Source organism: Lissotriton helveticus, chromosome 8 (genome assembly GCF_964261635.1).
Source record: "Lissotriton helveticus chromosome 8, aLisHel1.1, whole genome shotgun sequence".
Lineage (NCBI taxonomy): Eukaryota > Metazoa > Chordata > Amphibia > Caudata > Salamandridae > Lissotriton > Lissotriton helveticus.
Genome location: NC_136069.1, coordinates 948,873,984 through 948,898,782, shown reverse-complemented (window position 1 = coordinate 948,898,782; position 24,799 = coordinate 948,873,984). Strand labels below are relative to the sequence as shown.

The following is a 24,799-nucleotide window of genomic DNA, read 5'->3' as shown; positions in this document are numbered from 1 at the left end:
ACACGTTTGGTTACCTTTTCAGGTTCACATTTCCAATGCTCATCTTTTTTTAAGATAACACATGGGACATGTACTTGAATCGCCAACTTTTTATCAACGTGTTGTGAAATATTTCCCTAAGTATTGACATTGATTAGTCTACTGTAGTTATGTACAGTGTCCTCAAAACAGTATAGGCTTAGCTCCCTGAGGATAACCTCACCTGTAAAGCTCATCCCAAAAGATGTTGAAACATGTTGACGATACTTATTGTGTGTGAAGGAGTGTATCAGTACCATAGGACATTTATCCAGTGCCTAAATGCACAATTGAATCTAAAATCTTATGTGATCACAGGTTTACCAACTCACTCTTCTCTAGGGCTACATCTACTGACAGAACAACTGTTTGGCAGAAATTATTGTGATAGTCAAATTGATTAGAGCACTACCATTTTTTACTTGTATGTTTGGACGTTTCAGTCTATATATTTGTGTGAATGTATATTTTCAGTAATTTTTATTCATTTGACTAAGGCAATTTTTCTGTATGTCTATTATTCATGTATATTTATGCCATCAAGAATATATGTTGTTTTCATGTGGTCTAAATACAAATCTAATAGAATATTTGCAAGTAATTTGCTAATGCACTGAATTGCTTCTTTATTCTTTGTGTCTTTCAATAATGATGATATATCAGTGGTTATGGTTGGTTTTGTTTCTTTAAGGCTACTATAACTGAAGCACTCACTTAAACACAAGTGTTAGAAAGGATAACGTGGTTGGTGTTGGATCGTAAGACACAGTTAGTTTGAAGACCAGAACATCTCATTGGTTAGGCAGTGTTCAAACTCCAGGACAAGCAGATTCCACACCATCTTGGTGACTTTACAATTTTGTTCAATGTTTTACAGCTCACCTTTGAAAGCTCACAAAATACTGATATTTTACTAGGGCACTAAAATATACCTCTCTTTCAAGGTATGCAACCGCAAGAAGGGTTTGCCATCACATTCCAAAGTTTTATTTTTACAACATGTTTTCCTTTACATTTCTGTCTTTACAATTAAAGCAATGCACTCTATTAAAATCTTCATGTAGAATATTCCAGGAGGCCTTTGGATGGACAGTGTTTAAGGCTGCTTTTCGTTTGTAATATTCGTTGCAAGACCTTGGTGACTCTTTAAATAAAAGCAATGCATATTACGCTTTTATATACAAAAATAAAATTACCAAACACAAGACGTTTTCATCCAATTAAAATGGACAAGCAGTTAACCCTTTGGCATTCTGTACAAATCACAAAGGAGGATTAAGGTGCATTTTTATTAAATGGAAGTGGCACTGCCATCAGTTAAAATATTTCATGAGACCTCGGTAATGCAGGAGGAGCATATACTGGGAATTAAATATTCATTTTGCCATACAAAACATAAGCAACTACAGTCAAAGCTGGAAGCAAAGCATACTTCGCTCAACTGATCTTTGAAGATGTCAACAGTCAGGATTTAGAAAAGCTAAGCAAATCATGCCTTTGAACGGACTAAATAACAACGGAGTCATGAAGCATTACCAAACATTATACTACTTTCAAAGATTCAACGGACTGATTTTACAGCTCTTGCTGTTTTTGATTTGTAAAATAAAAATAGTTTCTTAAAAAATATCACCTGGTTTTCTATCCTATTACGCAAGTGTAATAATAGTGCAAATCCCCTGTCACAGTATCTGATCACACTTATCAAAAGGTTCTGTAAAATAAATTACAACAATTCACGTACACAAACACGAAGTGCTTTTTGTTCACTCGTACATCACAAAAAGACATTTGCCATTCCAGTGCCCTACTCATGCCCTTACAAGGAAGACTTTCCTGAAAGAAATGTACATTGTGTTTGTAGGATCCTGTGTCAAGGAGAGGCAATGCTTGATGGAGATGCTTTTTTTCCCCCGGAATGGTGACACAGGTAGCTTCTTTAGTTAGCCTTGTATTTGGAAGCATCCCGGGGTTCGCTGCTTGGATTGCTCCAATCATCTGCTTCTGGTGTTGTCTTGTAATGTCGCCATGCAGACTTATTAAAAACGGGAAGCCTTTCAAACGATTCACTAGAAAGAGCCTGCAAAGAATAACAATATTAAAAGATGTGAAATATTGATGTTCTCGTAATATAGAAGATTAGAACTATTAACCAAAATTGGGTACTTTCTATGTTTCTGGTTTGCTCCACTGCGCTGAAAAACTAATGCACTAACATAATTTTACACTATCGTAAGTGCATAGCCATGCCTGTACGAATGAGTATATGTTTTGAGGCTCATGCGTCCTACTAAAATGCAGACTGCTGTACTACAACAAAATCCGACATTTTGATTAGCTCCTAGCCAGTCGATATCTACCCAGGAGATTCACAGACAGCAGCAGAAGTGAGCCTTATTCCATTCGGTGCCCACGTTTCATTATACCTTATATTTTTTTATAAAAGCTATCTATAAAGATTATAGAGTTCTAATAAAGAACAAGAGTACTATTCTAATTCACAGAAAAATAATAAGACCATGTCGAATGCTGCTGGGAAAGGTATTTATTATTTAACTATTAAATATTTGACAACCTAATTTGAATTACAAAAATAATGTAGCACACACACATTTAAGCTTTAATTTGACTATTCGTCATAAAAGCTACAAAAGATATACATGATAAAACACAGTCAAAAATGTAAGAGAAAATTTATGGAGGGGGTGCTGGAGCGTCTTGGCTTTGGACCCAAATATAGACGTAAAATCAACCTGCTTTGCACGGACCCTAGAGCGAGAGTTCGGGTCAATGGGACGCTGTCAAGGGACTTCCCTGTGAGAAGAGGCACTAGGCAGGGATGCCCCCTGTCCCCCCTGTCCCCCCTGCTGTTCGCCCTTACTATCGAAAAAATGGCATGCGCAGTCAGACAGAATGTGGGGATTATCGGCTTCCGGATAGGACAAGCTGACGACACCGAAGAAAAACTGTCACTGTACGCAGATGACGTTCTTCTTTATATCACCCAGCCAGAGGTTACTATACCGACGCTGTTTTCGGAACTGGACCGTTATGGGGCCAAGTCTGGGTACCAGATCAATTGGCATACGTCAAAGCTATATGACCCACAGGGAGGAGACAGATGGCCAGCGCTCCCTGCGAGTCTGCAGACAACTAGAGAGGGATTCGTATACCTCGGAATATTCATAACAACTGATGCAACTCTGTCCTACAAACGGAATATTAGCCGTATACTACGAAACTTTGCTGAGGACCCAGCTAGATGGCAATTGCTCCCACTGACGCTGCTGGGAAGGGCAGCGATGTTTAAAATGATCTCACTACCGAGATTTCTATATGCCTTTCAGAATGAATATTTCCCCGTGCAGAGAGGGGTTTTCCGCGACATCCATGCAGCACTGCGCTCTTTCCTATGGCTGGGAAAACATCCTAGGGTAGTGCTATCCACCTTACAGAGACATCAATATGATGGGGGGATTTCCCTGCCTGACCTAGAGGCCTACTACTGGGCGGAACACCTGGCGCCCGTTAATGAGTGGATACTTGCACCTGCGACACACCCGACCTATGCGCTAGAAAGGCACTCCATGGGCACACGCACATGTATACACTTCCTGTACAGGGGCAGGGGACAGGCCAGACTACTACCTGCTATGAAAATTACGCTGGGGGCGTGGAAAAGGGCAACTAAGACAATTGGTTGGGAACACAAACCTACAAAACAAACCCCACTATGGAAATGCGCCTGGATGAGGGAACTAAGCAAGTTGAGAGGGTTTCAGCGATGGGACGCAATCGGCATCTCTACGCTGAAAGATGTGATCAAGAGGGGGGCGCTGCAATCCTTCCCTTCCCTGCAACAGGAATATGGGCTCCACCGCTCCCAATATTTTAAATATTTACAATTAAGACATGCATGGAGGGCAGAGGGGACATTGATGGAGGCACTCCCCGAGTATGCTCCACTAGAGGGCCGCCCTTTACAGGAACGGATTTCTGGGAAGGCAGTGTCTCTGACGTATAAAACGATAATGAATAATAGACCAGATAAACTCCGGGGTCTTAGGGACACGCGGGAGGTGGGGGACATGGATGAAGTAGATCGGGGTGTAGTCCTGATGCATCCTAGGGAGGTAGCAATTAAATCGCGCCTTAGACTGGTGGAATTTAAGATACTCCATAGGACCTATTTTGATAGAGTGCGCCTGCATAACATGGGGAGAGTGCCTGATCCCTGCTGCTTACGCTGTGGGCATGAAAGGGGGGATTACCTACACACGCTCTGGTCCTGTCCGAACATTCAAACATATTGGAGGGCGGTCCTTTCAGAACTGGGGGAGGTGTTGGTACTCCTGGGAATGACTAATGATGTAGACTTGGCCCTCCCATTGCTGATCTTCCTGGTGCTCGCCTTGGTAGTGGCCAAAAGAGACGTGGCCCGGAGATGGGGGGTGTCTGACATGCCCCAGCTGGAGGAGTGGAGGAGGGGACTAGATATGTATATGGCGGCCGAAAGGGTAACATACAAAGCAAGGGGGTGCCCAAAGAAGTTCGGTAGGGTGTGGGGCAAATGGTGACGATATCATGGATTGGATGGAGGGCTTTAAAGGGTCATGGAGGTTTGAATTTCTGATGGTCATGGAGGGGGCTGGCCATGGGTCCCAGCGCTGCTACTGTTGAGGGCCTGGAAGACAACGCCAGATGAACTAATGGACTTCAGAAACTGTGTCCCGGAGGGGAGGGGAGTCGAAAATGGGAATGTGGAAGTGTTACTCGATACTGACATGCTTATTGTTTGTTTTCTATGCTGGAAAATTAATAAAAATGTTTAAAAAAAATGTAAGAGAAAAAGAGTTCGTACAGCGCATCTCACAATGGGCCTACGGAAACTTAGTATCACAAAATTATTGTTCTGTCTGCAAATTGCCTGCAAAGCTAGGACATGTTAGACCAATGTGTAAAACTTATATAGGGTGCTCGATTCAACTACCCACAGCAACTAAAATTGAAAAATAGCCCATGTATGAGCCAGCAGATGGATACCATACCTGTTCTGCCACAGACAATTAGGAGTTATGCATCATACAAAATCATTCGTACATTTAAAATTGGAATTAATTGGTTAAAAACTAATAAGAAATATATAAAAAAGATGATAAAAGCATATGTCAGAGGATATCACAGGTTAAAAAAGAAAGCTTTGAGCTGTGTTAATGAACGGGGGAGCTAGCACGATCTTATAGCGGTTTGGGTGTATAAAATGAAACTTCGTACACATTAAACGGGTTGATAACCTTAGGGCCCTCTCATAACAATCTGATTGTACGATGAATCTGCATTAAAGTGCTTGTGCAATAGGTCTAGTGCAATTGAGGGTATCATAAGTTTAATAAAGGAGGCCCGAAAGCTACTCGGTCTAAGGGTCAACCTGGCCGATGCTGAAGTGCTCTTGTGCATGCCGTCCTTCTAATGCCCCATATGTGGCTTAGAAACGTAGCCACTGCGCAGCAAAAGAGGGGCCTGGTGTCTGACTTTAGTATCTGCAGTCCTTCCCAATGCTTCCATGTGCCAAGTTGTCGGCACACCGGTTTGAGCCATTTGTCCCTGGGATGTGCATAAGCATGGCATGCAAACAGCACGTGGGCTACGGAGATGGTTAGTGGCAAGAACGTGCATTAGATTCTTCTCAAGTTACTGTTGTGAAAGGCTGACAGTTTGGTGATGGTGCTTTTTATCATCTGCTAACATTCTAATCAATGCAAATGTGGACAGAATGCAGTTCTGATAAAACCTCAGCTTGATATTGGTGCTGTACTGAGCTGACACCACACTTTTTTAGCATCCTGAAGGCATTCCTGGCTCTGTTCGGTCTCCTCTTGATGTCGCTGCCTGCCCAGATCACTGTATGAACACCTGTCCAACTGGAGCGAAAGCCTTCTCCAGGCCTAAATTCTAGACTGCTCTACCACTACATTCCTGATTAGTGCAAATTACTGCCAGCTCAGGTCATAAACTGTTTGATTGTTACATCTCCAACGCCTTCATCTTGATTACTTTATGAACACATCTTCCAGGGAACTAAAAATCTTCCCTTCTTTCAGAAACCATTCTGTCATCACATTTGTTGTACCACACCTAGAGCCGGGGCTGATCTGCTACTACAGCACTGACTAGCAGCAAGGCCTTCCTCGAGCTCAGATACAGGTCTCAAGAAATATTTTTGAAAGGCCTTCCAAGCCATTATTATAGAAAAAAATCTATAAATTTAGAAACCTCTAATTTCTGATGAGTACTCACTCAAAAGAATCGCAATAATCAAAATTGTTTTGCACTTTTACTGTTTGCCCAAATCAATTTCAAAATGTGTCTCCCCCCACCCCCCATCCACACCCTTGGTCATATACCCACTATACTCGTCCCTGATCTGCAGTATCCTTATCCACTTTCTTACCCTGTAACCTCTCTCCCCTGTATTCACTATCAAGTCATCCACTATCTCCAATATCTTTTTGAATTCATGCTGAAAAGCAGGAGTTGCCTTTTATTCCAAATCTGGGGAAAATACGAGACTTGCACAATCAATTTCTTTTCTAAACTGATATCATCTCCTTTGTAACAGCATACACTCCATGTTATACCTCAAATGGTAGGTTTATAGAGCACTTCAATTGCTCTTTGACTACTTTAGAGCACCGTGAAAGGTATACATTGGATATTATCCCATGTATTATTTCTTTCGGATTCTGCGACTCCCACCCGCATGCCATAGAGTAACAAGTACCTACACCCTGCAAGGGCCCAAATACAGAAATGCTTCCACGCCTTGAAATCTAGAACACAAATGAAGGCGCTTTGAGGAGGTGACTGACATGGTCTCTGTCTCTACTCCGCATCCTCTGGTGCTCCACGAGATGTCCATAGAGTTATCGTCAGATGGTGCTGTAGGGTTAGAATGAGACATAGGTGTTCAGGAATCCTACCTATGGGAAGCAATGCTCCCATAGTCGACAAAGACCGTTCACTTCTATACTTACTTCGCAAATTCAGTGCATCATTCCCTTGCAACATGCATGTTCTGCATTCTGTCATGATGCGCCTCCTGAGCTAGGTGCCCATTATACGTAAGACTCAGATTTTGCACATAAATGAAGTCTGACTGGACAGGACTGGAAGTTAGTGCTCATTCCCACCACCTAATTAATTAATTAATGCACAGCAATAAAAGGCTGTAAAAAAAGCATACCGCGCTACACAAACGTTGCCACGCCTGCAGCACATCAGCGTATACCTTATTTATAAAACCATAGAACTGAACTTTAAGGAATTATTTGCACACGTTTCTGGGGAATAGCAAAACCTGAGGGGTTAAATATGCCTCTGTAGTTCCCCACTCCATGTCATGTTACGCCTAGGGGCGATATAGTTTCCAGTCTGCTTAACATACCAGAATACAACTAGAGAGAGACCGAATCAGGAGTATCGTGTGCCACCGGAAAGAGAGAGTTAAAAAGATTAACTGACATTTCACCTGCTTTGCTCAAAACACGCAACCATCAGCTGTGGCACTTATACCAAAATTGCCAGTTTTCAGTTGGACCATAATGGAGCTGGCAACCTCGGACTGCCCAGGTGCCAGCCCATGTTATCCAATGGCCCCCCGATGAGTTATAGTAGCCCTTAATGGAAATATGCAACTATAGGAGCATATAAGCTTGCACTTATAGTTCCAAACCTTTAATATAATGCACCCTGCCTCCTAGGCTCAGGAGACCTACCTTAGGGGTGACTGGCCTTTATTAATGATAGTTGTGAGAAGTTGGCCTGATGTATGATGTCTCCAATTCTGGGGGCACCTTATATCAGTCCAAACAATCCCTTATGGTGATGGTTGTAAGTCAACCTTAAAGACAAGCTATCCTAATGGTAGCATGGACTAAGCAGCCTAAAGGCTTAACTCAAGAGGGCATGTGAAGCCAGCTGTTTTACCATATGCAATCCTGTAATATCAAATGAAAGGACACCACACAAGTTATATATTATAAAAATATATGTATTTATTACTAGAATAATACCCTGTACTCTTTATGAGTTTAGAAGCACAAGCGTTTAAACAAAAGCACAGTTAAACATATGAAAGTTGCACAATTATGGATGAGGCTGGTGGCCACTCAAACCATATATCAAAAAAGTGGTATAAGTATCACCTTTCGAACTGTGGTAAGGCCTGGGGCCTTGGGAATCGCTGGGACTACACTGGACTAACAGCAGTTAGGTACGGGAGTAGCCCGCGGGATTCGGGTGCAGCGCTAAAAGCACACGCATGCACCAATGCAAAGTCAATTGTGCGTAAAAGTTATCGAGTTACAGTTTTAGGAGTCTTCCGACTGGACTAGAATTACCAAACTTTAAACTAAGACACTAGAGGTGTAAACCAATACAGGAGCACTGGCGTTCATGAGTTACCTCACCCACAGGAAGCGGGTGCATAGGTGCCAAAGTGTGTCGGGTTTTGTCGTGTAGTTCTATGGAGCCTGGAGATGAAGATGCTGCAGGCGACCAGGAGAGAAGAGTCCGGTTGGATCCAAGGGTGGATCGAAGATGTAGAGTACCTGAAAGCAGAGGGGACAGAGTCTGGGTCACTAGCCAGTGACCAGGAAGGAACCAGGAAGGAACCAGGCAATGTCGGGCACAATCAGGTGGTTGTCGTGAAGCTTGTCTCCGCTGCCATGTGGACTCTGGGGCACCGAGGATGTCCTGGAGTGAATCACGAGCTGTCCCACGAAGGCTCTCGCTGTCGGCGGTGTCGGCTTCCGGATCAGAGTTAACAGGCCTTGGCAAATGCAACCCACGCAGGATTCGAATATCGCTTCTTACTCGGACCAGCAAGGTCAGAGCGGGTGCTCCTTTTCAGGGGAGCGAGGGCCAGTCTGGACCAACCAGACTAGCAGAGCAAATTCTTTGGTTCGTCGGTACTGGGGCCACTAGCCAACGGGCAAGCGACCGGACCAACGCGTCGAGCAGAAAAATGCAAAAGGGCCCCACGCAGCAGTCGGTGAGTGTGGAGGGGTGAGCTTTGGTGCAAAAGCTGCTCGGGCTGGGGCTTCTCAAACCCCAATGCACAGCTTCGAGGGAGCCTCAGGAGCTGTACGGTCAGCACTTCGTAGTTTTTCCAAGATGGCCGGCTCCACGCTTCACGTCGCCTCCACGGGTCTTAGATTCGCTGGGACTGTGGATCGGGCTGTTGGAAGTCAGGGAAGCTGGGTCTTGTCGATCTCTGTCGCTCGAGTTCCGGCGGGAACTGCAATAAAGCAAACCGTGAGGCGCTGGATGGTGCCTGTTTGCACAGGGTGGTCACTTCTTGACCACAAGGGAGATTCTTCAGTCTTCCACGTCGAGTGGGAATGTCGAAGGGTCCAGAGTTCTGTATCAAAGTTTCAGTCAGGATAATCTGATGTGCATCAGTACAGCTCCTACCTTTATTCCAAATCAAGGGGCTGGATTACCTGCTAGGTCCCTCCTATGGGTGGGACCCAGGAAGGGGGTGGTTACACCCCTTTCCCTTTGTCCAGTTTCGCGCCAGAGCTGTGGCTGGAGTGCCCCAGAACCGGTTTGACTGGATTTTGCATGGGACACCTTGTGCGCCCCAGGCAGTGTCTAGTTTCTTTCAACCCTCCCTGCTCCAATCCACTATCTCCTGTCTGGGGTGGTGTAACACCTCCCTGTGACAGGAAACCCTTTGTCCAGGCCTCCCCTGCCAAGTTTCGGTCAGCAGCAGGAGGTCAGACTTGTGTCGGGGCAGCAGCATCCATTTTGTGATGCTGAGGCTCTGGTTAGGATTAACCGTGTTTTAAGTAAAGTAACATGTCTTCTCCCTCTAGAAGGGTGGAATGCTACCCCCGTCGCCAGAACTGGCGAGGGGGTAGTATTCCAAAGTGTATGACACCAAACACAACATGTTTTGATAAAGCCAAACCAAAGTTATCATTAACCGCGAGGATTATAATGCACTTAAGAGTACATGGTATGGCAATATCCTGGAACAGCAGTAAGGAAATGGTTCCGAACACTGCAGACAGGCTCAGCTCATGCTAGAGCACCATCTCACATAAAACCAAGCACTCTGCCTCCAGGATTGTAAAGGCCTGCTATAGGAGTGACTTATAGGTGCATATGTGTCCAGATATAGGTTTAGACATAGGTATACTATATCTAAGCAAGGGGTGAGTACAACACCTTGCCCCAGCTGAGTGATCAGCCAGTTGTGTCGATTTAATTGACCAGCCAGGGGTGGCAAAAGATATGTTGCAGCCCCTGGTAGGTCTTGGATGCATCTATGCCCTGGGCACCTATAGTGCACTGTACAGGGGCTGATAAGGTGTCCAGTACCAAATTGGTGATGTACCTAAAGTACATGGATATTAATTTAGAGAGAGAACAGCAGGCTGTGGGTCTGATTAGCAGGCACACAGCCACATTAAGTCGAAAACCAGTGAAGCAAAAAGCAAAAATTGGGGTGACCATAGGAAAGCAGACCCTACTCTCCTACAATAGTGCTTTGACCTTGCTACTTATGGTCTGAGCAAAGTCAAGTTTGAGCAGTTTGCACTGCTCATGTAGTCTGCAATGGCAGGGCTGCTGTAATCTATTTACTGAGTCACTCATGGTGGCGTACTCAGTGCTTTAGGCCCTGGTGACCCCTTTAACTCCCATGCCCTGGGTGCCACTGGTACTCCATACCAGGGGGCTAAAGACCTTGCTAATTGGGCTTACCAATTCGCATGTATCAGATTCTGGGAGAGAGAACTAGTATTGGGGTTTGGTTAGCAGGTTTCAGTGTACTTTCAGAGTCGAAAAACAGCAACTAGTAGGCAAACCTGCAAAAAAACGCTTGTTTTCTTACAGTGACTTTGTACTGTTTTACCATGACCAGATAACCACAGTTGCCACTTTGTGATTCCTAGTGTTATTTTCAGTATAAAAATCTTGGAATTGTGTCATTTTGGTTTGAAATAAGGTATTTACATTTTACCCTATTTTTCTAAATTGGTGTGGGATTTGTCTTGTGTTGTTTTTCACTTTATTACTGTGTGAAGTGCTGCATAACTACTTTCATGTTGCCTCTAAGTTAAGCTTGACAGCTCTGTGCCTAACTACCAGAGGGTTCAGCATTGGTTAATTTGGAGTTTGCGTGCGACTTCACCCTAATAGAGAATTGTGGTTGTTACTTGAGTAGTGCTTCACCCTCCTCAATGAGAAACCCAACATCTTACAGCATGTTAATACTGCAATCAATATTCGTGCCTAGGGTTCAATTAACTAAAAATGTGATATGATGCCAGTATACCTTAAGTTGTAGGCTATCCCATGTCATGTGATAAAAACGTGTCCCTGCAACCTTGCACCTAGGGCAAGCGCCCCATCATTAATTAAGTATTTGGCACACAGGGGTAATGTAGGTCCTATGCAAATAATTGAAGTGTATTAGCTTGAATCTGGTATTCCATGATATGTGGGTCCCATTAAAAAGTATTTGTTCCCAGGTGGTATCATCTAATTCCTTGCCCACGTCCCCTTCAATCTTACTTTTAAGTTCAGCCAAGAATCAATTTGCTTAGTGTAGTAGAGCCTTATATATTTGTGTTAACACTTTATATCTGATGGTAATCGTGCAGATCAATTGAAGCCCTTTATTTGTAGGCCGCTCTTTGTTTCACATCCTGAAGTCATATGGACGACAGACTATATTGCTGCATGGAGCGAGAAGTGGCTATTCAGATGCCCATGGTAGATAGATGCCGTACCAGTTCTGAAATGTCTGGGTCACCTAACCCAGTCTGGACATTTATGCCTCTTCCCACGTTTAAAGACCCTCCCAATGACTTCTAGCTAGAAACCTATGCAATCCCTGTATAAGGAGACCAGGAGCACATGAGATTCAGTTATAGTCCTTTGTAGACATATGCCCCAAAAATAATATTTATTAGCGGATGTTCCTGACAGGGTGTTCCATTTCTTCTGTTTGAGCTTCAGTAGGATAACCGTAGCTCAACCAGCGAGGGAAAATTGCTCTTCACTTGTTACTCTCTTCTGTATCCCATCAGATGCCCAGTGCGCTGCCTAATTTAACTGCACAGCTATATATTGCAATTCATAGTCTGAAGCAGTGAGGCCTCCTTCAAATGCCAGGAGTTTAAATTTTGCTAAAGTCACTCGCGGTCTACCATGCCCCCTTACAAGACTAAGCGATACAAAAGGGGATGATGGACGGAGCGTTTGAGCAAATCAAACACTCACCCCCAGTCAACTGATCTGGGTTTAATCCATCACCATTCTTTAGCCCACTCTGCCACCACAGTTCAGACATGGCCATATGCAAATCAGTCTGACCCTGTGCCTCATGGGAACAGTCCAGCCCGAACTGCCAAGCCATGTCTTCCCTGGACCGGAAACAAGCATCCTGGGACCGGTTTCGGATTCATAATCCTCATCAGCCAGGCTATCTTGAATCCAGTGGGCAAGTGAGCAAGGGACTCACTTCTGAGCATACCCTGCCACACTTAGGGAGAACAAAGCGATACAAAAGGAGATGATGGACGGAGCGTTTGAGCAAATCAAACACTCACCCCCAGTCAACTGATCTGGGTTTAATCCATCACCATTCTTTAGCCCACTCAGCCACCCCTGTTCAGTGAGTGTTTGATTGGTTCAGATGCTCCATCCATCACCACCCCCTTTTGTACCCCTTACAAGACTAGGCAGAATTTTGCCTAGGTCCATGAAAATGACTCAGGGTTCTTACTGGTAGGTTTACAAAACAATAGAGGAGCTGCGGTAGAACCTCCATTTTGGGTATCACTATTTTCCGAGTAAAGGGGAGAGGTAATGTATTCTAAAAAGTGAATCCCGCCGTGGTCGACGACATAGCTCGCCGTATATTGCTATGGGTAGGAGCTGCTTAAGACATATAGATATGTGCCTCATGGTATTGAAATGTGGTGTCTTCCCGCTTCAGGGTATAGATGTTTGGTGGAATGGAATCTGCATCCGGATGCAGAGGGAATATGCCAGATTTCCTCCAGTTCACCTTAAGTCCAGGTGACTCGCTGAAGGCATCAAGAGCAGCAATCACTGTGATGTGTGCTAGTATGTCCGCAATGTACATGATTAAGTCATCCGCACACAGTGAAGTGAGATGCATTTTATTGCGATCTCGGATGCCTGAAAAAGTCGACCCATGTCAGAGTATACTGGTGGATTATTCAATCGCTATGGTGAAAAGCAGTGGCGACAAAGGGCAGACCTGCCCTGTCCCTCATATATCCTGGTTTCCCTTCTCGAATTTCTCGAACATCCATCGACGCGCTGCCTCAACTTTCAAAAGTAAATTGTGCAGGAGCAGCGGTGTGCTTATAACTCCCCATTGTCCCCTTACTGCTTGCGGTGGCATCCCCCTATTGGGGTGTTCAAAACATCACCTGGCCACCTATTGGCCTGGTATTTTCGCACCACCTTTGGAATGCAATCTTGACTTGAGGGAGGGAGCGGGGAGACTCCTTCCTCTGCTGTTGGATGCGCTGTGGAGGTCCAAACAAGATTTTCGAGGTCCCTGGCGGTTGTTATGGCATCAGATAACTAATGTCATTCCGCTCTGTCCATGGGGGTTCTCCATGGCTCGGTTTTGGGCCTTCTGCTATTCTCTGTCTAAGCTAAATCCCTATATCTCATATTTTGGCATCTCATATCATCATTATGCCAATTATACCAATATTTCTTCTTCTCAACCGTTATGCTTTTTCTCCACTCCTAAGTCCCAGACTGCCTCACGGCCACTCCTAATTGGATAGCAACATGTTTTTTTTGCAGATTTATAAAGCGCAATCTCGACCCGAAGGTATTGGAGCGCTTTATATGAGCACCGGTTACGTTACACAAGGACATTCATTTTATTATTATTGGGTTTTTTTGGTAGGCAAGGGGAGATTAAGTAATTTGCCGAGTATCACAGTATGTGCACCCAACTCTGAGGCTCGAACCTTGGTTTCCAGCACTTATGTCGGCAATTCTAGCCGTCAGACCACAGTTCTCTTATGCTTAACTCCTCTTCAACGGAAATCCTTAACCTTCCGCAAAGCAGATCCCTTGTATCTTCCAGCCCAGTTAAAATCTTTTTCACTTCCTCATCTCCTAATTTCGGTCATTAGAAGCTTCAATATTCCGGGGTGAGGGGGAATAAAGGGGATTACACGATTTTGGGGAAAAACAAACTCTGGTTCTGTGCTCCACATATATTTCCTCCATTGTGCTGCCCGAGATGGCCTTTGTTGATGTTAAACCTTCCACTGTAAATGCGGCATACTGTCTTCGAAAAATGTCTTATGGGAGTGAGGCTCAAAGACAGAGAGGGATAGATTTTTATTAAACACTGGATTCCCAGTGCTTGCCTTTCATTATCAACAGCACAAGGATCAACTGGTGCAGCCCAAGGCAATGGCAAAAATGAAGTGGCTTGTCCTGCGCTTATTTGCTTCATAATTCATAAATGAGGAAAAAGATGTCAGTGCCTGTAGGTCACAGAAACGCAGATTTGACCACTTCTGACACACTGAAAAGAGGTAAAGTGGTCACTGCTCTGACCTATCTGGCAAGAAAGCCAGCATTTGGCTTGTAATATGGGGAACCAAGCCTTCAATTATGAAGCATCCCTGACCTGGTTCAACTTGTGATATCTGTTTTTGCTTAGCCCGTCTATCCCAATCTTCCTCTAGAAATTCAATCTAATATTTTCATCTGTCATAGTAGTGGTTCGCAGAAAGATATTTAATTGGTAAGGTTAGGATCTAAAAGAAGGGGTGGGTGAGGTGGTAGGTCTTTACCTAAAGTTGGAGTTGTGCATCTACCTTTTTACATTTTCTAATGTGAGATGCAGTCTTTAAATAAAAAGATGGCAAGTTAAGGTTCAAGGACTTTGTAAAAGCTGTTTATTGAGACAAAATACGAAAGTATTGTACTCTTCAACGAGGATAATATATATAATTTTAGCACCTTTATTTAAGACAATGACAATTATACAATACAAATACCAACCAACTCCCCCATGCACAAAGGAAGGTAGCATCCCAAAGCAGCATTACGCAGTAATACAAAACAGTACAGGTACTGATACGGTCATTTCCCGCCAAGCACCTCCTGTCCACGGCTGTAGTCGTATAAGCTCACATCTCAGGGCGAGTCATGATGGTGTTCTCATATCCTAGTTCCTTCCTTTCCCATTTCTCCCACCTGTGTCCGTCCTCATCTATCATGGGGTTGTCCACCATTTGAGCCATTATACACGCCTACTCTCTGAGATACTTCTTAGTCCTCTCATTCAATCGGGTTCTTCTGCCATGGCCCATCCCAGTGCATCCCAGATCCATTGGACTGTGGGCCCTTTATCAGACACCCAGCATATTGCTATATAGCATTTTGCGAGTATGAAACCTAATTTTACAAATGTGTGCTGCTTTGTACCGTTTAAGCTTGGGTACTGTGCCCCACAGGCAGTAATGGATCTTCATTTGGATATGAATCCTTGTCACCCTTGTGAGTCGCCTCGCCACCCCTTCAAAGTATCCCATTAGTGCTTTACATGCCCATGTCCTATATAGGAAGGTGGCATCTTGCTCCTTGCATTTGGGGCAGGCTGAGGAACTAGTGAGGTGTATTTTGTGCAATCTTTCAGGTGTCATGTAGGTCCGATGTAGGAAGTGATAGTGTGTCAGTTTGAATCAGGTATTACTGGCCATCTCTTGTACCTGGGTGCAAGCCTGTGTCCATTCTTTGTATGTTAAATGAGTCGGCAAGTCGCTATCCCAGGCCTGTCGAGCCTTGAGCTGTATTGGTGGTCTGTCTTCTGTCAATACTTTATATATACAAGACATCAGTCCTCGTTCCACCCACCTCTTGCAGGAGCCTCTCCAGTGTCCACTATATCTATGGAATATCTTGGAAATCCGTCCAAATATCCCTAGCAGTGCATGCTAATATTGCAAATAGCAGAAATTGACCTGTGACGGCCGCAATGCACTCTCTGGCCTCCTCGAAGGACAAGAACCTCTTTCCTGGATACAGGTCTCCCACAGTTAGGCATCTGCCCTCCCTCCAGGCTCCCAATATCCATATCTCATGTTTGGAAGAGCGCTTGATAGGGCTCTACTAAAGGTTAGGTGCCTCAGCACCCGCCTTACCCCTCGTTCCAAGATCTCCACAACAAGTTTGACCACTTCTGGGGTACCCTTGGGGTGTTTCAGGTTTCAAATCAGGCAAACCAGCAGCAAACCCTTATCCACTTTTCATTTCAAAGGTGGAGCTCCTAGTTCAGTTCGTCGTCACAACATTAGGAAACATGTTGAAGCTTTGATGCCATGTGGCAGAATTCCAAGTCCAGTAAATTGAGTCCGCCTCACTCCCTCTTCAGCTTTAGCACTTAAAATTGGACTCTACTCTTCCCTCCATCCCAGACGCACAAGTTACATACCTTCGGTAACGATATATCTGTAAGAAACAGTAGTTAGTGTTGGATTCCTTACCTTAGAATATCCCCAGGCGTCAGACTGGATCCGGAAAATTTTGCATAGCAGTACCCCTGCGCGGTGGTAGGCGTCGTCTGCGGCTCCGCGTCCCTCGTCGGCGTCGTGATCGCTGGGATGACGTCGTCAGAGTACTTAGATGCCGTCCTCCCACGCTGACGTCAGTTCTTGTATATAGCTTTCCGCGCCAGGAACGCAGACCCATGCCTGAGACCGACACTGGTGCCATAAAACTAGGACCCTCAAAGGGAGATACCGTAACCCTAGATGTCGGTTCGCAGAACGGGGAGGATGGGTGGGGCGGTAAGGAATCTAACACTAACTACTGTTTCTTACAGATATATTGTTACCGAAGGTAAGTAACTTGTGCATCTGAAAGAAACAGGTTAGTGTTAGATTCCTTACCTTAGAATAGATACCCCAGCAATACCAACCCCGGTGGTGTGTCTGCGAATCAAGATCACACCAGAAAGTCCTGGAGAACGGAACAGACGAAAAAGCCATCTCTCCGGACTTGGCTGTACAGGCAGTAGTGTCTAGCAAACGTGTGCAGCGAGGCCCACGTAGCTGACTGGCAGATGTCCTGCAAGGGGTCTCCCCTAACCAGGGCAGTAGTAGCTGCCATGGCCCGAGTGGAATGGGCACGTAGCCCAACTGGAGGCTCCTTCTTAGCCAAGAAGTAGCAAACCTTGATGCACAAGACGACCCACCGAGAGATGGTCTGTTTGTGCACCGCCCGTCCCTTCTTAGCGCCCACGTAACCAACAAAGAGCTGATCGTCCAACCGGAACTGAAGGAGAGCGCACGTTTTGGGTCCAGACGGTGGAGCTTCTCTTCCTCTTTCGAGGGATGCGGAGGCGGAAAGAAGGAGGGCAAAGTGATGGACTGCTCGATGTGAAAGGCTGTGACTTCCTTGGGTAGGCAAGAAGGACGAGTTCTCAAGACAACTTTGTCCGGATGAACAGAGAGGAAAGGAGGTTTCGAAGATAGAGTCTGGAGCTCACTCACTCTCCTGGCAGAGGTGATGGCAACCAGGAATGTAGTCTTAAGAGTCCGAAGACGAAGAGGGCAATTGTGAAGTGGCTCGAAAGGAGCGCACATCAAGTAGGTCAGAACAAGGTTCAAGTCCCACTGAGGCACCACAAAAGGGACAGGAGGAAACACGTGTGTGATGCCTTTCAAGAACCTATTTACGACAGGGGACTTAAAAAGAGATGGCTGATCAGGAAGCCTCAAGAAGGCTGAAATGGCAGAGAGGTAGCCCTTGATAGTGTCCAGAGCAGAGCCCTGCTGGGCAAGAGAAAGAAGAAAGAGAAGAACCTCTGAAAGGTGGGCAGAAAGTGGATCCACAGCCTTTGCTGTGCACCATGCCACAAATTTGTTCCACCTGCAGGCGTATACCGATTTTGTGGAGAGATGCCTGGCTGCCAGAATCACATCACAGATTTCAGGAGGCAAGTCAAATGGTCTCAACTGTCGCCGCTCAATCTCCAGGCATGTAGGTGGAGACTGGACAGGGTCGGGTGGAGGACCGTCCCCTGCTGCTGCGACAGAAGGTCCCCTCCTGAAGAGGCAGATGAATCAGGGGATCGACTGACATGCTAAGTAGCTCGGGATACCAATATCTTCATGCCCAGTTCGGAGCCACAAGGATGACTTGGGCCCGGTCGCGCCGGATATTCTTCAGCAATCTGGCCAGAAGTGGTATAGGCGGAAAGGGGTACAACAGACCGCAGCTCCACTCACGACGAAAAGCGTCTCTGAGCGAGTGCCGCCTTGGAAATTCCAACGCGCAGAACTGATGACATTGCGCGTTCTCTTCTGTGGCGAATAGATCTAACTAAGTCTCCCCATTGCTGAAAGAGGCCTTGCTCCACGTCCGAGTTCAGACGCCATTCGTGATCCATCAAGCACCGGCGGCTGAGTTTTTCCGCCCTGGCTTTCAGGGAACCTGCCAGGTGTTGAACCACCAGGGTGACACCCTGGTGTTCCAGCCATTGCCAGAGGCGCAGAGCCTCCTGACAAAGGGTCCACTACCCCACCCCGCCCTGTTTGTTGCAGTACCACTGTGAACACCTGCACTACACTTCCCCAGACAGAGGGAAGGAATGCCTTCAGTGCAAGCCGGATCGCCCACAGCTCCAGAAGGTTGACGTGGAGCCGGGACTCCGCCGGAAACCAGAGGCCTCTGATCTCCCTCTCTCCCATGTGGCCCCCCCCCTTCCCAGGAGGGACGCATCCGTCACTACTACGTGCTCCGGTTGGGGTAGGGAGAGGGATCTGCCGCTGACCCAATCGCGGTTCGTGAGCCACCACTGCAACTGTCTCGCAGTGCCCTCCGAGATCCGGACGCAGTCGGACAGTTTGCCCTGATGCTGTGCCCACTGAAACTTCAGGTCCCACTGCAGAGCTCGCATTCGCCACCTGGCGTGATGCACCAGCAGGATGCAGGAGGCCATCAGCCCCAGAAGCCGCAGAGTCAACCTGACTGAGACTCGGGATAAAGGCTGAAAGATCGGAACCAGAGCCTGAATTTCCCAAACCCGCTGTTCAGGAGCATAAACCCGAAACGGCGCCGAGTCCAGAACAACCAGTCGTCGAGATAGGGGAAGACTGCGCCCCCTGATCTGCGCAGATGAGCTGCAACTACCGCCATCACTTTCGTGAACACCCGAGGGCGCTGGTAAGGCCAAAGTGGAGCACGGTAAACTGAAAGTGCTTGTGGCCTACCGTGAACCGCAGGTAACGATGGTGGGCCGGCAGGACGGGGATATGGAAATATGCGTCCTGAAAGTCCAACGCTACCATCCAGTCTCCAGGGTCCAGGGCAGCCAGGACCTGAGCTAAAGTCAGCATCTTGGACTTCTCCTTCCGGAGGAAGCCGCTGACCCTCCGGAGGTCCAAGATAGGGCGTAGTCCTCCTTTGCCCTTCTTGGGTACAAGAAAGTAGTAGGAGTAGCAACCACGTCCTACTTCTGGCCCAGGAACGCACTCGACGGCCCCCTTGGCCTAGAGGGCCGTAACTTCCTCCTGCAGAAGTTGCAAGTGATCCCCCGACATGCGGTGGTACTGCATCGGCATGGCTGGAGGGGTCTCCGATTTCTGTGAGGAAGTCTGAAAAGATCGAGAGGGACGTGTATCATTATCTTGATATCTGTCAGGTTTTCTTAAATTATCCCTATTTCTAAGGTTGTATCTTTTTTCAGAGGGCTCCCGTTGTGGAGACCTGCCCCCCATTCTGGAGATCTATTTCTCTGTTGTGGAGACCTTTCTCTGGACTGGAACTGTTTTTCTCTGGGAGTGGTTTGTTTATTACCCTCCCACTTCTTTTTTGGAGTAATGAGATTATTTTTAATAAAGCTCTTTTCAGGATTTTCAGTTAGTTGTGGTTTTAGTGGTTTCCCACCCAAACTATCTCTACCTAATCCTTCATAGGATTTTTCAATTATTCTGGCAAGTTCAAAAGGTTGTTCTGCTATATCTGTTTCTTTCAATTTTTGGCGGCAGGTTGTACCGTCAATTGTCAATTGAACTAATTGTCTATATGCTTTTGTTCATTCTTTTAGGTTAACTAAAAGTTCTCCGCTTGACATTTTTTCAATGTCAGGATGTGGTGTATAGCCGGCTAGAACCGGCCATGTGGCTCCTGGTCTACCTAGTGGACCGAGCCTGGTGAAGTGATTTTGATGTTTTAGGGCGCCATTAAACCAGAACTGGTGCTCTTGGTATGTTAGTGGAATTTCAATGTCCTCGAAAGGAACGTTTTCCGTTGGAGATTCCTCTATTTTGTAGTAGTGGAAATCGCGTGTCACGGCATTTCCTGCCGGAAAATGTATCCATGAATAGAATACCTCTGTCTGCCGATATTCATGGGCCTCTACCACAAATATGACTGTACCACCCCTTGGTGATACTCCATTTTCTATAAGTTTTATAGTTATGATTTTCCTTACATTTACCGGGATGATTATAGCATTCGGGTCTTCATGTTGGAGCCTTGTGTCTTCCGCTAAAAGTTGAGCTGCCAAAGCATCTCTTTCTTCGTCACTTTCCATCATTTTACTGACTGAAAGGTTTTTTGCAGAGCAAGTTTCAAGGAAACAAAGATTAGGTACACAAAATTTTGGAACACTGTATCCTTCAACGTTGACTAAACCAAAAACTAATACATAGGAATCTCTTCCTACTAAGTTTTGGCAGATATTAACCTTTCACCCACTCCAGACGTCTATTGGAGTATTTACGGGAAAAAGGGGTCTGTGTGAAAAGCACGACTGAGTTACTCTAGTATCTAGCGTTAAATTATCGCCTTACCAAACGTTAGGCGCCATGTAGTGTAGTTCCTACATTCCTAATAGGCTCTGCGCATTGGAATAACATAAACGATAGTTTTGACGTAGGACTTAGGTCGACTAGGTCTCTAATGAATAAGTTAGACTTAATTATGAATGCCAGCTAGCTCAGAGGTCACTAGAAACTTTCTCGAGTAAACAGGAAGATGTTAACTTTCCTGAATAGACAAGAAGGGATTAGTTTCTGACAACCGCATAAACATGACAACTTTGCTCCCTCCAGAATAAGGAGTATATCTCCAGAGTCGCGGAAACAATAGTTAACTATTTTACTCAGTCAATCGTGCAAGCTTAGTTTCACCAGAAGCGCAGCGAAACAGAGAGACGGGCGTTTTCAATAAAAGAGGTTATTTATTGAACAGTCTTCTTTCTCATGCAAGAGAAGTGAGTTGCCACAATTGCAATACTTGTTATAAAGTAAAGTGCGTACAGTAAAAGGAGTATTATGAAAAAATACTGTAAAAGCATGGTATGGTTTCTAAGCCATACGGTGTTTAAAATAGATAAAATATATACATAGCTAAAACCATGACGAAATGTACTCAACTGGTGCTTCTAAGATACGCCTACCCAGGTGTACCTAACCTAAGTCTAGTACGTGGGTAGGAGTAAGTGAGCTGCAGTTTAAGTTAAGATAGTTTTTGCCAAGAATCTGAATCAAGAATTCTCTAAGGGTCTAATCAGCTCCGTACCTTGTTTATAGAATGAAGGAGGTATTGTATCTCTCTCTCAGGACTCTATCTCCCAGCAACCCGCAAGGGTGACCGGGAAACACTGGAGCTGGATTTCTCGGCAGGAGAAAAGACAGCGTCTCTCTCAGTGCGTCAATGGGAGGGTCGGCTTCCTTCGGCACTTGCCACAGCAGGGCGTCGGGCAAGTAGATAGCTGATCTTCTCCAAACCACCGTGTGTTTTGCTAGGGCAGATGCTGGTATATTTATACCTGGAAAGTGCCGAGTTTGACGTAAGGTTGGACATAAGACGTCACTAAGAACTCGCAGTTCTTTCAGGACTCCAGGAGTTTTAGGACAAATCAATACAGAAGAAGGGGGAATTCCCGGGCTGCTGGAGGCTTGGTTTGTTTAAGAACGCGTTGTGCTTTCTAGGAGTCTATGGTAGTAGCCTTGCCGTATTTGGACTGCATTGGCTATGACTTAATATGGATATGATTCTTATGCCTTTATAAGGATGTGATTTGTTATAACCACATATGGGCATAAATCTGGAATATTTAAATAGGGTCCTGGATACGTTTACAACAGGAGGGAGTAGCCCCTTCGGACGATTTACAGCACCCACCTGTCCGATGTGATGGTACGCCAGTGGGGGAGTGGAGGAGGTGATGGCGAACCCTGCCCTCCACTGGCGTCGTGAGGTAATATGAATTTTTATGCTCAATTGTGTCCCCTACTACGTACCCCAACGGCTCCATGTATGTGCCTAAAGCGCATGTAAGTTCCCTCCATAACCCGCTATGAAGACGCAAATACATTTGCGTCCAACGTTAACATGTCCTCTTTCTAATCCGCCATGAATGGATCGATAATTCAGTTCCTAAGTGTGCCGTGCCACCGTCTTTACATGGTGCACTTTCATGTTTTCATGGCTCTGGCGAAGGCCCTGATTTCTGCCGTCGAGCCTTTTTCCTGACTTCTGCCTCTGAAAACTGCAGCGAGGACCTGCATCTGCATCCCTGAACTTTGACTTACTCTCTACGCGGCAAGTGGTGCCCGGCTCTGCTTGACTGCCTGCCAAAACTGTATTCAGCCTTCAAGTTATCTGCTCCGCTCCTCGAAAATACATTCCTGTCTAGTAGTTTAGGTAAACATCCCCCCAGCTGCAGAGTAAAGGGCCCGGCTTTTCTATCTCCATGTACGTAATTCATAGCTCCTGTTGCCATGGTAGGCCCATAGCCCTCGCATTACACGTACACACATGCACGCATTAGCAGTCAGTATAGAATAGCCTCTGCCCGAGAGACCTTTTCTTTAGATAATACCGTTCTCCAAACACAAAATACCAGATATGATTTAGGAACAAGTTGATCTGACCCACCAGACTTCTGTCTCTAATCCTAGCGTTAAATGTCAAGTCCCCTTCACCCTCCAGTTCCACGTCAGTCACACGTCATGCTGCTGCGCGCGCATCTCTGCCATATATTTCTGCTGACACTGCAGGATTCTTCTAGGGATCCACCCACTTCTATGACTGAAATGCTGAAATATTTCTTCTTCTATGTGACGTTTCTGGCACCCACCTCCGTGTACACCCTTGTGCACGCCTTCTGATTACATATTGTTACGCACATGTTTCTTATCTTGTTTCTTTCAGCCGTTACGCCTTCTGAACCCATCACCACTGTAATGATATTATATATACTGCGTACTGTTAATAAATCATTGTACATGTCCATGATTCCCTTCCTGAACCCTCGTGGTGATGGAATATGCTACCTGGTTCGAACCAATTCCATTTTATGGAATAAAACCCCTTAAAACCCAGACGCCACGGACTCTGTGTCTCTTATTTTGATTGAGCTATTTTATTGAACTTTACCACATAGAAATTAGATATCAGGTAATTTAATTTACCACAGAAATTGGCACCCCAGATGGGACACTCCGCCACCTTACGCGCCGGCGGTGCGTTGCAGCCCTAGTCCCCTGCCACAGCCGGACGGACACTCATGCGCATCCACAGGATTTCCTGTATCTCCCTCAGGCCAACGGAGGTGACTGAGACTGCGATTGATACCCAGACGAGGCGGTGAGGAGTGCGGAGGATCCCGACCCGAGTCCAGCCGAGAGTGCAAGGTCCGAGGTGTCTTGAGGCCCACCAGTTCCGAAGTTCCGAAGTACCTACGTCACGAGTCGAGTCGAGTCCAGTCCAGTGTCGAGTTTTCCGAGGCCTTCTGTTCCGTGCTTCCCGGTGAGTACCTTTGCTGAGGACGCATCTAGACGGGTGCATTAGTTTGCCCCGGTCGAGACGGGTTTGGGTACATAGACCCGGTCTGCACTGTTTAGCAGTGTATCTGTGCTGTTTAGCAGTACATCCAGTAAATGTTACTAGTTAATATGTGGTTTTAATGTCGTGGTATGAGTGATTGTTTGATCTACATTACTGTGTATATTGTATTTATGGTGTTCGAGTTCGAATAAGTATCAAGTATCAAGGTTCAAAAATGCCGCTGTTCAGTAAGTTACGACGGTTAGGAACTAAGAAGGGGATTCTAGAAGAAGCAGTACCTGTTCCACCTAGGGACACTCCAGGGCACTTTATGTACCACAAGCATGGCTTAGATGCCATACTGTACTTAGACTTGTGGGTCGATTATACCAAACACTTAGAGGAGAAATATAAATGGCCTGTTTCAGGAACATGGGATGCCGAGTGCATCATGAGAGTAGAGGAAGCATTATTGAAAAAGAAAGCCCGACAGTCACAGAAAGACGCCATAGAATTATGGCGTAAAGAATCACATAGACACACAGAAAAAGAATTCAGAAAAGCAGAGAAACATAGAGAAGATTCAGAAAAGACTCGAGAAAACGAATTAGTCAAGGAAGGTATACGAGTTCGAACAGAACAAGTAGACCGACAATTAAGTACGCTTAATAATGGCATGTATCCAGTTCGGGCCGAGGGCCTGCCCAAGGCGACCCCAGAAGTACCAAAGAATCTGCCCCTTCCATTGGTTCCGACTAAATTACGTCACAAGACCGCAGCAGAGATTTTTCTTTCTTCCTATTTGGATGATGCAGCCCCAGCTTATACTCATGCACCTGCCCATGTACCCGTCCCACATGTACCTGCACCCCATAATCAGCAGCCCCCGGATCCGCAACAGCAGGTCCTCGCTGCA

At 45.8% G+C, this 24,799-nt stretch overlaps 1 protein-coding gene across 1 annotated transcript in view; it reads right to left on the bottom strand.

Annotated features, from left to right (window-relative positions):
• Nucleotides 1–982: 982 nt before the first annotated feature.
• The window catches only part of PDK3 (pyruvate dehydrogenase kinase 3), a 1,374,724-nt gene continuing 1,350,907 nt past the window's right edge, over nt 983–24,799 (bottom strand). Inside the window, exon 11 of the mRNA XM_078657800.1 lies at nt 983–2,098. Coding sequence (XP_078513926.1) covers nt 1,958–2,098 — 141 coding nt within the window. The 3' untranslated portion in view covers nt 983–1,957. The remainder of the gene's footprint in view (nt 2,099–24,799) is intronic.